This window comes from Polypterus senegalus, chromosome 3, assembly GCF_016835505.1.
Source record: "Polypterus senegalus isolate Bchr_013 chromosome 3, ASM1683550v1, whole genome shotgun sequence".
NCBI classification, from domain to species: Eukaryota; Metazoa; Chordata; class Cladistia; order Polypteriformes; family Polypteridae; genus Polypterus; species Polypterus senegalus.
The window spans coordinates 188,458,296-188,472,397 of record NC_053156.1 but is presented as its reverse complement, the minus strand read 5'-3'; the positions used below and the strand labels follow the sequence as shown (position 1 = coordinate 188,472,397).

Here is a 14,102-nt window from a genome sequence, read left to right as displayed (position 1 = left end):
ATTAAGGTTTCTAACGATAGAATCACCTACCACTATTACATCACCAGGGGCTGAAGGCGAACTGGGGACGCGGAGAGGGTCAAACTGGTTCTGAGATAGGATGCTCGCCTGTGCCGATGGAGGTGCTCTGGCCTTGAACCCCAGCCTGCATAGCTGTAATCCACCATGGTCATCAGTGGTGTCGCTCCTACGAGACGCGAGGGTGAGGTCGGTACAACGCGGGGTTGATGTTTTACCGGTTACAGATGGCGAGGACGGTTTATCCAGCAGCCGAGCCTTCAGATCTCTAAGGTATCTCCGTCGGGACAGTAGTTTCTGAATCTGTTCGTCGAGTGCCTGGAGTTCTTCAACTACGATTTCAACGAGAGTTACCCCACCGTCGGCCATTTTCTGCTTCTGCTTCGTGCCCTAGGAGGAATGAGAGAGAGGGAGGTTAGCGTCAGATAGATCAGATAGACCACTCACCACCCGTTTTCTAACTTGCTTATCCTGAACATGGTTGCAGGGCAGCTGGAGCCTATATACTGTATTTTATGTAATCTGTACAGTGAAATTCGGGTGCCAGACAAGGAAAGTGGTGTTGCTTCTTTGGTCTCGTAGGCGGTGTTTGAAGCAGGGCTGTGGAGTTGGAGTCAATTTTGGGTACCTGGAGTTGGGGTCGGAGTTGGCAAAAATGTACCCACTCCGACTCCTAATAAATTTAAATTGTAATGAAAAAAAATACAGCAAGTTCAAATGTCCCATTTCACAAACAATAGTCATAATTACTTCTCTGATGTAAGAATAAATCCCAGTGCATAGTTGTGTTACTACTAGTGTGAAGTTCAGCTGAGCTATTATACTACCTAACATACACATATTGTAATCTGGATTGTGGTACATTACAAAAAATGTTTAAAATAATGTGTAATGATGTAGGTATAGGTCTGTGCTATGGCCTCATGTGTGTTCAGGGGTTCTGTCTGCACTCTCCACATATTCACCCACCCAGGGCTGAACTTCAGCATAACTTTGTACCATCTGTTCTAGAAGATTTTGAAATTACAAAGGAACAGATTTTATTTATTGTGACAGATAATGCTTCTAATATGTTAAGCACAATTGAGAAAATAAAGTAGATGAAGGATGTGAAAAACTGATATTAGAGGAAGACAGAACATTAGAACATTAGAACACTCTAGACGAGAACAGGTCATTTAGCCCAACAAAGCTTGCCAGTCCTATCCACTTGTTTCCTCCAAGAAAACATCGTCGAGTTTTGAAAGTCCCTAATGTCTTACTGTCTACCACACTACTTGGTAGCTTATTCTGTGTCTGTCGTTCTTTGTGTAAAGAAAAGCTTCCTAATGTTTGTGTGAAATTTACCCTTAACAAGTTTCCAACTGTGTCCCCATGTTCTTCATGAACTCATATTAAAATTAAAGTCTCGATCCACTGTACTAATTCCCTTCATAATTTTAAACACTTCAGTCATGTCACCTCTTAATCTTCTTTTGCTTAAACTGTAAAGGCTCAGCTCTTTTAATCTTTCCTCATAATTCAACCGCTGTAGCCCTGGAATCAGCCTAGTTGCTCTTTTTTGGAAGTTCTGCAAGTATTGTAGAAAGTGAAACCGAAGATAATAGTGAAATTTTGGATAAAATTGCTGAAGAAGCACCTAAGCTTACTACTATTCAACATATGCATTGTGCTGTTCATACTCTGCAACTTGCAATAAAAGATGGATTGATAGATCGTTATGCAGCTACTCTAATTGGCATACTGAGGCAAGTAACTGTTGCAGCCAGGGCCTCTAAAACAGATGCCATTTTGAAAAGAGTTGCAGGGAAAGAAGCCATTTTCGATCAGACAACATGCTGGGGAAGCACTTATTTGATGGTAAAGCGTTTGCTTGAACTAAAAGACTTTCTTGAAGAACTGGACAATGAAAATGTTTTATTAACCGAAAGCCAGTGGGCACAAGTAAAAGAACTGGAAAGTCTACTTTCTTACACCTATACTGTCACCAAGAGGTTGCAATACGAAGATTTAACACCTGGAAAATTTTTCTTGGAATGGAAGAGCTTGATATATTGTCTGAACAAAAATGGAGGGTTAATAGCTGATGGCATTGTATCTTCAATGAAGAAAAGAGAGTCTCTTACTGGATAATCAAATCTTGTCAGCTGCTATTTATGTTGATTCAATGAGCCAAATTTTGTTGAGCAGTGACCAGATTGCTAATGGAAAAAAGGCACTCTGTGATGTAGCAGTTTGCATGAAGAGATTACTACTACCTGAAACATCACTGGATGAAGCTATAACCACTGGTAACTCAGGATCATTCTTTTCAAATTAAGAATTAGATTTTGATTCCTACTTGGACAAAATGGAAGTTTTAAAAGCAAAGCAACGTTGCCTATGCATGAAAGATAAACGACCAGTAAATGTCTAAATAAGCAGATTCCAGCAGGGTTTTTTTTTTTTTTTAAAGAATTAAAGAAGTTGAAAAGTATGATCGCTCATCGAAACTGACTGTAGAAGAAGCCATCCTTGTTGGTCCAGAGATTATTAGTGATGTGGCTAGAACTGTAAGACCAATGCCACCCACCCAAGTATTAAAAGTCAGTATTAAAAGACTATTTTCAGCTCTAAAAATAATCAAGTCAGATTTTAAGAGCTTCTATGAAAGAGGATCTGACAGAAGTAATTCTATTTCTTAGAACACTGCATTGAGTTAATTTTGGATTTCAGTTAACAGCTATTCTACTCTACAACTATATTCCACGTTTAATATATAAACTGTTTTAGGATTTCCAGGTTTTGTTTTTTGCTCATGTAGTTAAGCTTTGTTTTTTTTTTTTGTTTTTTTTTTTTAAACTACCGAAGAATGTGGTTTATATTTTTTGAACTGATAAAGTTTCTTATTTTTATGCATGCTACTACTTACCACTTTATAAAAACAATAAATAAAACCTTATTGTTTTCATTTTTTTGTCTTTTGACCAATACGGTAGAGAGTCGGCTTCCTTGACAGTAGTTCTGTGGTTAAGTGACATGTATGTTGCCTATCTTCAATCAGCATGGAAAATACATTAGCATATTAAATACAGAGGATTCGGGGAGTCGGAAGTACTGGAAAATAAGGAGTTTGAGGCGAAGAATTTACCTACTGACTCCACAGCCCTGGTTTGAAGTGATCTGGTAACGCTGACGTTTAATACTTCATGGGGATCCCCACGCCCTTCAATGTCATATACTAATATATGCCAAAGGATGGAGTCACTTGCCCTGTCTTGTAAAAGTAATAATGAAATAGGAAAAAAAACACTCACTGAGCAAAGTACTGCTAGTAATTACATTCCACTTGAAACGCTGCTGTGGGCAAATAGGAATTTATAGAGCTATGTAGAAGAGATAATACATCTGAAATAAACTGATTATTCTGTACAAGTATACACGAAACAGTCAGTGCCTTAATTTTTTTTTTTAAGCTGGAGCCAACTGTGCCATTATCCTTCCGTATTCATATTGTACATTGGAAGCTTTCATTACCAATCAACACTGAGCATCATGCACTTATTTGCAGATTGTTTGCTTGCATGATAAGAAATGATAAAATATGTGCTATAGACAAGCCACATGGAAACAATGAAGTATGATTTTTTTTTTTAAGCACATGTCAAGTAGCTTTTTATTTTGAGAATGGTAGAAAAAGTACTGAGAATGCAGTGTTTGATTATAGTAACTTCTAGTTTCCTGTTGATAGATATTTATTCAAATCCATTTTAAGAGGCAGATCTAATTTTACAGTTCTATACCAATACAGCATTGCAATTTGTCAGCAATTAAAAAAAAAAAAAAAAAAAAAAACACTTTGACGGAATCGACTTTCAGTCATCGTAATGACATTACTGAATATTTATGGGTAAAGCAGCTAATTATTCGTAATCCTCAAGCATCTCTCCATGCATGAACAACCCCCCTATGATAGCATCGAACATCCTTGATGTTTTAAAATGATCCGACAAAGTGAGCGTTTTAGACCTTGCATGTTCATAATAACTAAATTTGTGCAACATTTCCATATAGGCCTATGTTCTTCAGAACTCTTTAGATGGTTGACTGGTCCATCTTTACGCCACACTCAGCTTTTGAACTCTGTATCACCTTTAGACTGGTTGGCTTCTCAGTAGCCTCTCATATAATTTTTTAAGAGTTTTGAGGAATAATAATTTCATATTCTGAACATTTTAATAGGAATTGAAATTAACTTTGAAAATTATATAAAACTGCATAATGGGTTAGGCTTTTTAATGATTTTATGCTTATCTGAAGTATTTTATCTTTCTATATTCTGTTTGTTGTTCTGAGCTTTTCTGCTTTTTTACTTTCTAAACATGGGTATTATTATGCTTGTTACAAGTACTCCCATTCACCTGTTAATTTTGTTTCTGAAGATTGACCATTGGTTGGAGTTTAGCAGCAGGCACCTGTCAGGCCAGTTGGGCTCAGCTCTGCAGGAACTGGACAGTGCTCTCTCTCTCCGGACCTTTCTAGTTGGAAATTCCATTTCTCTGGCTGACTTCTGTGTGTGGTCATCTCTCAAAGGTGAACTTTTTAAGGAAGCCTTATCAAAATGGCTTTTATTTTTTTGTTTTCTTACCTTTTAAGATGGATTAAATGTTGACAACTAATAAATTTCTCAAGTAATAGTCAGAACATGCTCCTAGAATTTCAGTTGATGCCAATTGAGAAGATCAGATTCTAATGTTTTATTATTCATGGCAATAAATAACTAAAAGGTTGATGGTGGTTTTGTGCTTTAGTGCCTGCCTTTTTTTTTTAAAAAAAATATATATATTCTGTTCATGTTGACTAGCTGAACTTTAAGAACGCCTCATTGATCTTATTAAAGATGTTCCAATACTCCTCATTTACATCTTTTGTTATTCTCAACAGCAAATAGCACCTGGCAAAAATATTTCTCAGAGGGTCAGGCTCCTTGCCACATTAAACGCTGGTACAGCTTTCTAAGTAATAATGAAGTCTTCAAATCAATTGGCAGTAAATGGACCTGTGCATCAGTTCAACCACAGAGCAAACCAGTGAGTAACTCTTATCTTGCATTTACGGGCAGTTTCTAGTATGAGGGGCTCAATAATAGAGTATTATAATGCAGATTGATAGTGAAAGAACAGACTGCAGAAACATGTTTTTTCTTGATTCTAATGACATATATTTTTTTTAATGTATGTTTTCTCTGGTGTGGCAGAGTGTATAGGACTGCTGATTCATACAGTTAGTACGGAAAGTATTCAGACCCCCTTCAATTTTTCACTAAAAATGATGATTTCGCTAAAATCATTTAAATTATTTTTTTTCCTCATTAATGTACACACAGCACCCCATACTGACAGACAAAAAAAATAATTTTTGAAATTGTTGCAGATTTATTAAAAAAGAAAAACTGAAATATCACATGGTCCTAAGTATTCAGACCCTTTGCTCAGTATTTAGTAGAAGCTCCCTTTTGAGCTAATACAGTCATGAGTCTTCTTGGGAAAGATGCAACAAGTTTTTCACACCTGGATTTGGGGACCCTCTGCCTTTCCTCCTTGCAGATCCTCTCCAGTTCTGTCAGGTTGGATGGTAAACATTGGTGGACAGCCATTTTTAGGTCACTCCAGAGATGCTCAATTGGGTTTAAATCAGGGCTCTGGCTGGGCCATTCAAGAACAGTCACAGAGTTGTTGTGAAGCCACTCCTTCGTTATTTTAGCTGTGTGCTTAGGGTCATTGTCTTGTTGAAAGGTAAACCTTCGGCCCAGTCTGAGGTCCTTAGCACTCTGGAGAAGGTTTTTGTCCAGGATATCCCTGTACTTGGCTGCATTCATCTTTCCCTCGATTGCAACCATTCGTCCTGTCCCTGCAGCTGAAAAACCACCCCACAGCATGATGCTGCCACCGCCATGCTTCACTGTGGGGACTGTATTGGACAAGTGATGAGCAGTGCCTGGTTGTCTCCACACACTGAGGAGAGACAAGACACATGACAGCCCGCATGGAGTTTGCTAAAAGACACCTGAAGGACTCTGAGATGGTGAGAAATAAGATTCTCTGGTCTGATGAGTCCAAGATAGAACTTTTTGGCCTTAATTCTAAGCGGTATGTGTGGAGACAACCAGGCACTGCTCATCACTTGTCCAATACAGTCCCCACAGTGAAGCATGGTGGTGGCAGCATCATGCTGTGGGGGTGTTTTTCAGCTACAGGGACAGGACGACTGGTTGCACTCGAAGGAAAGATGAATGTAGCCAATTACAGGGATATCCTGGACAAAAAACTTCTCCAGAGTGCTAAGGACCTCAGACTGGGCCGAAGGTTTACCTTCCAACAAGACAATGACCCTAAGCACACAGCTAAAATAACGAAGGAGTGGCTTCACAACAACTCTGCGACTGTTCTTGAATGGCCCAGCCAGAGCCCTGACTTATACCCAATTGAGCATCTCTGGAGAGACCTAAAAATGGCTGTCCACCAACGTTTACCATCCAACCTGACAGAACTGGAGAGGATCTGCAAGGAGGAATGGCAGAGGATCCCCAAATCCAGGTGTGAAAAAGTTGTTGCATCTTTCCCAAGAAGACTCATGGCTGTATTAGCTCAAAAGGGTGCTTCTACTAAATACTGAGCAAAGGGTCTGAATACTTAGGACCATGTGATATTTCAGTTTTTCTTTTTTAATAAATCTGCAACAATTTCAAAAATTATTTTTTTTGTCTGTCAGTATGGTGTGCTGTGTGTACATTACTGAGGGAAAAATTTACTTAAATGATTTAAGCAAATGGCTGCAATATAACAAAGAGTGAAAAATTGAAGGGGGTCTGAATACCTTCCGTACCCACTATATATGCAGTGTCCTGGGTTTAGTTCCAATACAAGTAGTCCCCAGATTACAGACATCCAACTTACGACTTGCGATCGGGCCGCAGCTGCTACGCATGCTCCTCAGTAACTGCCGCTCCGTCATCTTCGGCCTGGGAACGCTGCAAGCGGTGGCTGAACGGAGGCTGGAGAGAGGCGATTTTGCTGCCCACACAGTGTAGTGTCCCACGGGCGGCTCCCAGTGGCAAGCGGTTTCACTGTCCGCCCACCACACACGGCTTCCCTGTTTGTTCTCGGTGGGCGGCTGGTAATGCTGCAAATGGAGGCTGGAGTGGGGCGATTTTGCTGCTTGCATAGTGTAGTGTCCCTCGGGCGGTTCCCAGCAGTAAGCAGTTTCACTGCCTGCCCACCACACACGGCTGCCCCATTTGTTCTCGGTGGGCAGCTGGTAATGCTGCAAGCGGTGACCCGGTTGTGGCTGAACAGAGGCCATTGAAGGTGAACGGGGCAGCGGGGGGTAGCATTGTAGTGTGCTGCCTATTGAATGGGGGCAATTCACTACCCGCCTTTGGTCGCTCTGTGTTCGTTCTCGGTGGGTGGACGCTGCAGGCAGCATACTTTAGTGGAGGTGACTGTGAGGTGGGCTTGTGATGAACCGTCTGTCGATGCCCCATTTCATTCTCAATAGCAAGCCTGCTTGTACTGTTATGTACATCGCATGAAGTTGTCTCTCATCAGTACATCAGACGTGTAGACGACTGGTGCCTTCCTGCTGTGGTAGCGTGTACAGTGCTGTGTAGAAGAGCTCATCTTAATCTTTTGTCTTCACCCTTCAACAATGTCTCTGAAACACAAATCTGATGCAAGTGCTGGTGATACAGTAAAGAAGAGAAAAAACATCACCATTGAAAATAAAGTAGAAATAATAAAAAGGTCAGAGAGAGGTGAAACTCCATCATTCATTGGCAGAGCACTTGGTTATAGTTGGTCAACAATAGTATTTATTAAATTTATGTACCTGTTCTGACATACATACAAATTCAACTTAAGTACAAACCTACAATCCCTATCGCGTACATAACCTGGGGACTGCCTGTACCAGGTTGTTTTCTATAAGTATTTTTTCCTTTTGCTCCCACATCACCAGAGGCTTACAAGTTTGGTTAATTGGCAATTCTAAAGTGTCCCTATTTTTAATGAGTGAGTGTGTGTGTTTGTTTTTAAGTCCTGTGATGGATTTAGCACCCTGTCCATGTTCCCAGAACTCCCAAATCTGCATGTGCCTTGTTCTGCCATAAACTTTGTTTATTCTGCTGTGGAAAGGTATTTACTTGTAAAAGTTTTTAGCGTTTTATGTTTTAATTACAATGGTTAAATATAACTGGAATGAGTCTTTGCACATCAGGGAAATATAAAGGTTGATTACACATCTTGAACCGAAATAGGAGTATGAACCAATATTGACCTGCATTTATTTGTTCTTCAGACGACAGACAAGAAGCAGGATGTTGGGAAATTTGTTGAACTTCCTGGAGCTGAAATGGGAAAAGTAGTAGTAAGGTTCCCCCCTGAGGCTAGTGGGTGAGTTACTGCTACAAATTTTTTTTGGCTGTTGGAGATTAAATAATCTGTTAATTTAACACAACTGTAAGTAGCACCCATCTTAACGAGTGCTGTATGGGATTTCCAAGATTTTCTGCTTGCTCCTTGTATTTCCCGCTACTTTGTGTGCTTCTTAACATCCTTAAAGTTATTTATCATTTACTTAAGTTACATTTGCCTAACCTATGGGAGCAAACGGTTGTATTTTCATCTAACCAATTATTTCTCCAAATAAGAGGAAGGAAGTTTGTATATACTGTATACTCATTTCATTATTTTTCACTTTATCGTTTCTATTTTTGCATCGTGACCCATCACAATTGAAAAGAGCAACAGCTTGTGTCCTGATACCTCAGCTCATTTCAAATTTTTCTCCTTCTCAAAAACTAAGTAACCAGTGCTTTTCTGCAGTGCTTAATATTAATAATTTTGTCAAATTAACATGGGTTGTCAAATGGGAATGTAGTGGTCATGTTTCATTTAGCCTTTGGAAGGTGAAATGTCAGTTGTTGTCGTTGTTGTCCCACTGTTAACACTAGAATTACCAAAGCCCACGAAAAACTTGTAAATCCGGCCCACCTTAAATCCCTTTGCACTTCTAAGTCAGCGTCTTTTGTCTTGTAAATGTGCCAATCAAGACAAGCAACAAGCAGCCTACTATTCCATCTCCCCCACCAGCGCAGAACAGCCACAAAGTTCTCCCTGTTCCAGCCTTCATTATCTGGGAGTGAATTTCTGGAGTTTTAGAATGGAAATAATAGATCGTTATTTGGAACACATGCATTTCATGTGTGTTCCGTTTCTACAATAATCTTTGTAAACATATCGTTTAAACAAATGTTTTTCATATTTTAGTAGTAAATAACAAAATGAAGACATAAACTATATAATGTGTAAAGCCTGAAGTGCAAAGATCAAATAAATACTTTTCATAAAAGGTTAAAAGATGATGCAACAAATTCTGTGGCGCAGCAGTAAAAATTCCTGGCTTATTATCAAGAGTCCCCAGTTCGATCCTGTCTGCCTCGTATATTTACCGTTTTGAGTGGAGAGCTGCTCTTATTGTTAATAACACATACATTTGATTTGCGTCTGTAACACCTGCTGTAAGTGTATAGTACTTGTAAAAGTTACCGTTTTTTTTTTTTTTTACTTTTATTCTCTCAGTCACGATCACGATACATACATACCGCCCACCCATCCTCCCAGGGATCTAATGCTGTTAATTTTTATCTGAAACTGGGAATAATTGTAGATGTGAGTGGTGTTTTGAGACAATCGAACTGGAAATTCTCTGATTTGGATTGATGAAAGCTGACACACTAACGCTGGTGAATCTGCCTTCTTCCAATCTCATTATCACTTGAATTTTTTTATTCAGTTTTATTGAGTGTTCCTGCTTATGTTGAATTAGTATGCACCTTATGGTCCATGATGTCAAAGCTGCACTGACATAAAACAGAGACCTCCTAAGTATATATGATATTTGGAATTATTTATTTTATGACCTGTATAGTACATTTCGGAAAACATTGTGGCACAGATGCAACATTATTCATGTTATTCATATTCATTCACATACCTTCTTGCTCTTGTAATCGGTGACCGCATTTTTTTCCCCCGATCTTGCCCAGTCTGCACAGGACTCCGGGACATGCAGAGGAAAGAATTTTCCTCTACAAGGTGAGCCATAAACGGTCTTTTCCCAGTGGAGCCTGTATATGCCTTGCACAGTACATGTGCGTTGATCGCTGCCAGGTCAAGCTTGTTTTAGCTGAAGCAACCAGCCACCTGCGTACTCCTGCACGCACTGAAATAGCTCACGACTTATGGTGCATGCTGTCAGCGCAGCACTGGGAAAAAAAAAGAAAGAGACAAATGTATGTGACATTTTAAAGAAATCATTGTATGACCTGAATAGTACCAATCAGAAAACATCATCGCACTAATGCAATATTATTTGAAAACTAACATCGTCGGATCGAGTGTAAATTTATGCTGTTGCTGTTAGTTAGGGTCAGATCAGGAGGGGAGGGAGAGCATAAACATGACTGAGAGAATAAAAGTGAAAAAAGCTAACTTTTACAAGTAACATAAATTTACACCCGATCTTTTCGTTTTCAAATGAAAATGATATAAAGTATACATCTTAGTATTTAAATTGTTCAGAGAGCTGCCACATCATGAATGTAATGTATTCTGTGTCCTGTCGGTGTAAGAGAAAGTACGATTAAGAAGCAAATAGTGATTTACACACACAGTGTACATATAAGAACATACAGAATATGAAGCATTTAACGTGCTACTTTAGTTACGATAGGATTCAAGAAACTAGTTAAACGATTTTAAGCTGAAGTTTATGACGTTCTACTTTAATGACAAAATAAACATGATTAAAGTTGACATTTGGACATTTTTTTTCAGCTGTCTCCCTATTTTGCTTTTCATTTCTCTGTACCCTAATACATTTCCATATGACACTCAGATGGTGGGCTACGACTCGCCTTTTCACAGCGACTTTGATATCTGACCACTTTATTTCGGGCACTTTGCGACTTTCTGAACTTAAACTTTTGAGTTCCTCTGCCACTTTGTTACTCGATCAGCTTCCTTTTGTTGTTGATATCACTGCTTAAACCAACAAATAGTACGTTTTTCCTTGCTTCTCCTTGGTATTTGCTGAAATTCTTCATTTTCCCCTGTGCTTTTGCCATTGTCTTTCCACAGAATGAAAAACATAAGGGGCTATTTATATTGATTTGCATATTCAAAGAGGCATATTTCTGGGAGGGGTGGCAGGCGCGTGCACGAGCTTTACATTTCACGCAGACCAGGATTTATGTAGCAGAGGAACGTGGAAGTTGGTGTTACACACAGATTTATGCATTTCGATTGTTTTGTGCGTACTCACATTTCTACTTTTGTTTTAGTATGAATTCTACGCACGGTGTTATACATGAGGCCTCAGGTCAGGTTACAGAGCATGCACTGGTACAGCACCTTGCTGGAACCACCACATGCCGAAACAGCTCAGGGTCCGTGTTGACAAACCCCCCACCCAGGCAGACACACGGTCCAGTCCCACCAGCTGGAAATGACCATCTATCTCCCACAGCCAGGTTTTATGTCGGTTAGCCTTTGGCCTAGTCCAGCCTGCTTGGGTCTTCAAAAATGAGGATCCTGTGAGCTGCATCACCCTCAGGGAGTCGCACTACATGGCCCTTGTGCTGTAATTGACAATCCCTCACAATGCAAGTAATGCACCTCATTCGGGACTCCGTTAGCAACCACTCATTCAACACAAAGTTAAACCACTGCTACCTCGTCTTGTGCCTTGGCATTATGTTGGTACTGTCTTGGATATTTTATTTTGCTTCCTTCTTAACATCTTTTAATACCTTACTTTATCTCTACATGCTTACTTCTCTTATGTCCCTGATCACTGTACTAACTTGGATAAATCTGAAAATGCTCTTTTTCTTTTTAAATGCTTTCTTGGGCTTGTAGGGGTTGTAAAGTTGATAAAAGCATTGAGTATTCTATGTTTGTAGCATTTGTGTTGTTGCTGGAACTCTTGCAGATTTCACAACATAATATGTAATGCCAAATAAATGAGTAGATTTTTGATGTAGATAAACAACAACAACATTTCTTTATATAGCACATTTTCATACAAACAGTAGCTCAAAGTGCTTTACATAATAAAGAATAGAAAAATAAAAGACACAATAAGAAAACAAAATAAGTCAACATTAATTAACATAGAATAAGAGTAAGGTCCAATGGCCTTTATCCATCCATTTTCTAACCCGCTGAATCCGAATACAGGGTCACGGGGGTCTGCTGGAGCCAATCCCAGCCAACACAGGGCACAAAGCAGGAACCAATCCTGGGCAGGGTGCCAACCCACCGCAGGACACACACAAACACACCCACACACCAAGCACACACTAGGGCCAATTTAGAATCGCCAATCCACCTAACCTGCATGTCTTTGGATTGTGGGAGGAAACCGAGCGCCCGGAGGAAACCCACGCAGACACGGGGAGAACATGCAAACTCCATGCAGGGAGGACCCGGGAAGCGAACCCGGTTATTATAATATTATAATATCACATTACAAACAAGCCATATATGATAGTTGTGTCATCACTTTTGAAAATCACGTTTACAATTTGGAGGGAATATTCATATTTGATTATTGAAAATACCGTTTCAGTATGGATCGTAGTCTGAAATAAATTTTTAAAAAGTGTCAACTAGGTTTCCAGATCATTAACCTTGATACTTCCTGCCTTTTCATTTTTCTTGTGCCTTTGACTAAACAATCTTCTACAGCCAAATAATGTTGTAATGCATGTCCTTCTCCAGGTTAAGTGTACAACTTAAACAACCAGTTTTTATTTTATTATTTTTATATTAATTTTTAGTAGATAACTTTATCAGTTTCTGAGGCCCAAAATTTAACATTGTTTTAAGAAAATTATACTGTTATGTCTGGTGTTAAAGTACACTTTCTGTGTTATTTGGCAGCTACTTGCACATTGGTCATGCTAAAGCAGCTCTTCTGAACCAACATTATCAGGTGCAGTTCAAAGGCAAGCTGATAATGCGTTTTGATGATACCAACCCTGAAAAAGAAAAAGAGGACTTTGAAAAGGTCAGTTACTTAATGTTATGATGTGTTTTTTTTTTGTTTTTGTTTTTTTTTTAATATAACTGTGTTAATAATATTCCCTCCTCTATTGTCTAACGCAGGGGTGTCAAACTTGGGCTGAAGTGGCTTCAAGTTTTTGTTTTCTAGCTATTTTTTAAATTAATAGATAAAAATAGCTACTAAAGGAACAGCCATCATTTGCCTTGATTGCAGTATGCTTCCTTTTTAAAAGTCAGATTTTGTTTTCCCTCCTTAACCAGCAGACGAGTAGTAAGATAGAGCCAACAGGTGACCAGCTAATGAGATTACATTTATATTTGTTTGTCCATCGTACAAATCTGTTTCATTGAAATATTTGGAATGGAAAAAGATGGCTCTTATTCACCAAACCTTTGGATGGTCCACTTAAAAAAAAAAAAAAAATACCTTTTGGATGAGAGCACAAAGGGGTGATAGAATAATTAACAGCAAGATTTGGCCACTGATTAAAAAATTGGGTGGAGTCAACATTTTGGTTCTCCTGGAACTAAGCTTGAGATACTTGTTTTAGCTGCTCATCTGTTGGGTCACTTTCCATCCTAAACATTGTTTTGGCTGCTGGTTAAGGAAAAAATAAACAATTGAACGGGTCCGAATCCTGCAAAGAAAGGCAGTTTAAATTGAGGCAGAAAGATATACCTGGAAAGAAACCTTCCAGGAGTTTTTTTCACCTTGGTGTAGTGACACTATTTCAGGACAGAAATTATTTTTGCTAATGTTACAAACGTAGATCCAAATCGCTTGGTACATTATGTAGTGAAAAATGTGTTTTTTGGCTGTAACACAATTTTTACGTTTTTTTTAACCTGTAGCTTTTAAAATTTGGTTTGCAAAATTGGCAGCCTTTTAAAAAGAGGGACCGGAGGGTGTGTTCAAACTACAGAGGGATCACACTCCTCAGCCTCCCTGGAAAAGTCTATTCGGGGGTTCTGGAGAGG

The 14,102-nt window shown here is 39.1% G+C and overlaps 1 protein-coding gene across 3 annotated transcripts in view; it reads left to right on the top strand.

Moving 5' to 3' along the window:
- Window positions 1–14,102, top strand: part of eprs1 (glutamyl-prolyl-tRNA synthetase 1) — a 228,993-nt gene that overhangs the window by 32,575 nt on the left and 182,316 nt on the right. For all 3 annotated transcript variants that reach the window (XM_039748322.1, XM_039748323.1, XM_039748321.1), the window contains exons 4-7: window positions 4,440–4,590; window positions 4,942–5,087; window positions 8,353–8,447; window positions 13,002–13,128. In XM_039748322.1, the coding sequence (XP_039604256.1) occupies window positions 4,440–4,590; window positions 4,942–5,087; window positions 8,353–8,447; window positions 13,002–13,128 (519 nt within the window). The remainder of the gene's footprint in view (window positions 1–4,439; window positions 4,591–4,941; window positions 5,088–8,352; window positions 8,448–13,001; window positions 13,129–14,102) is intronic.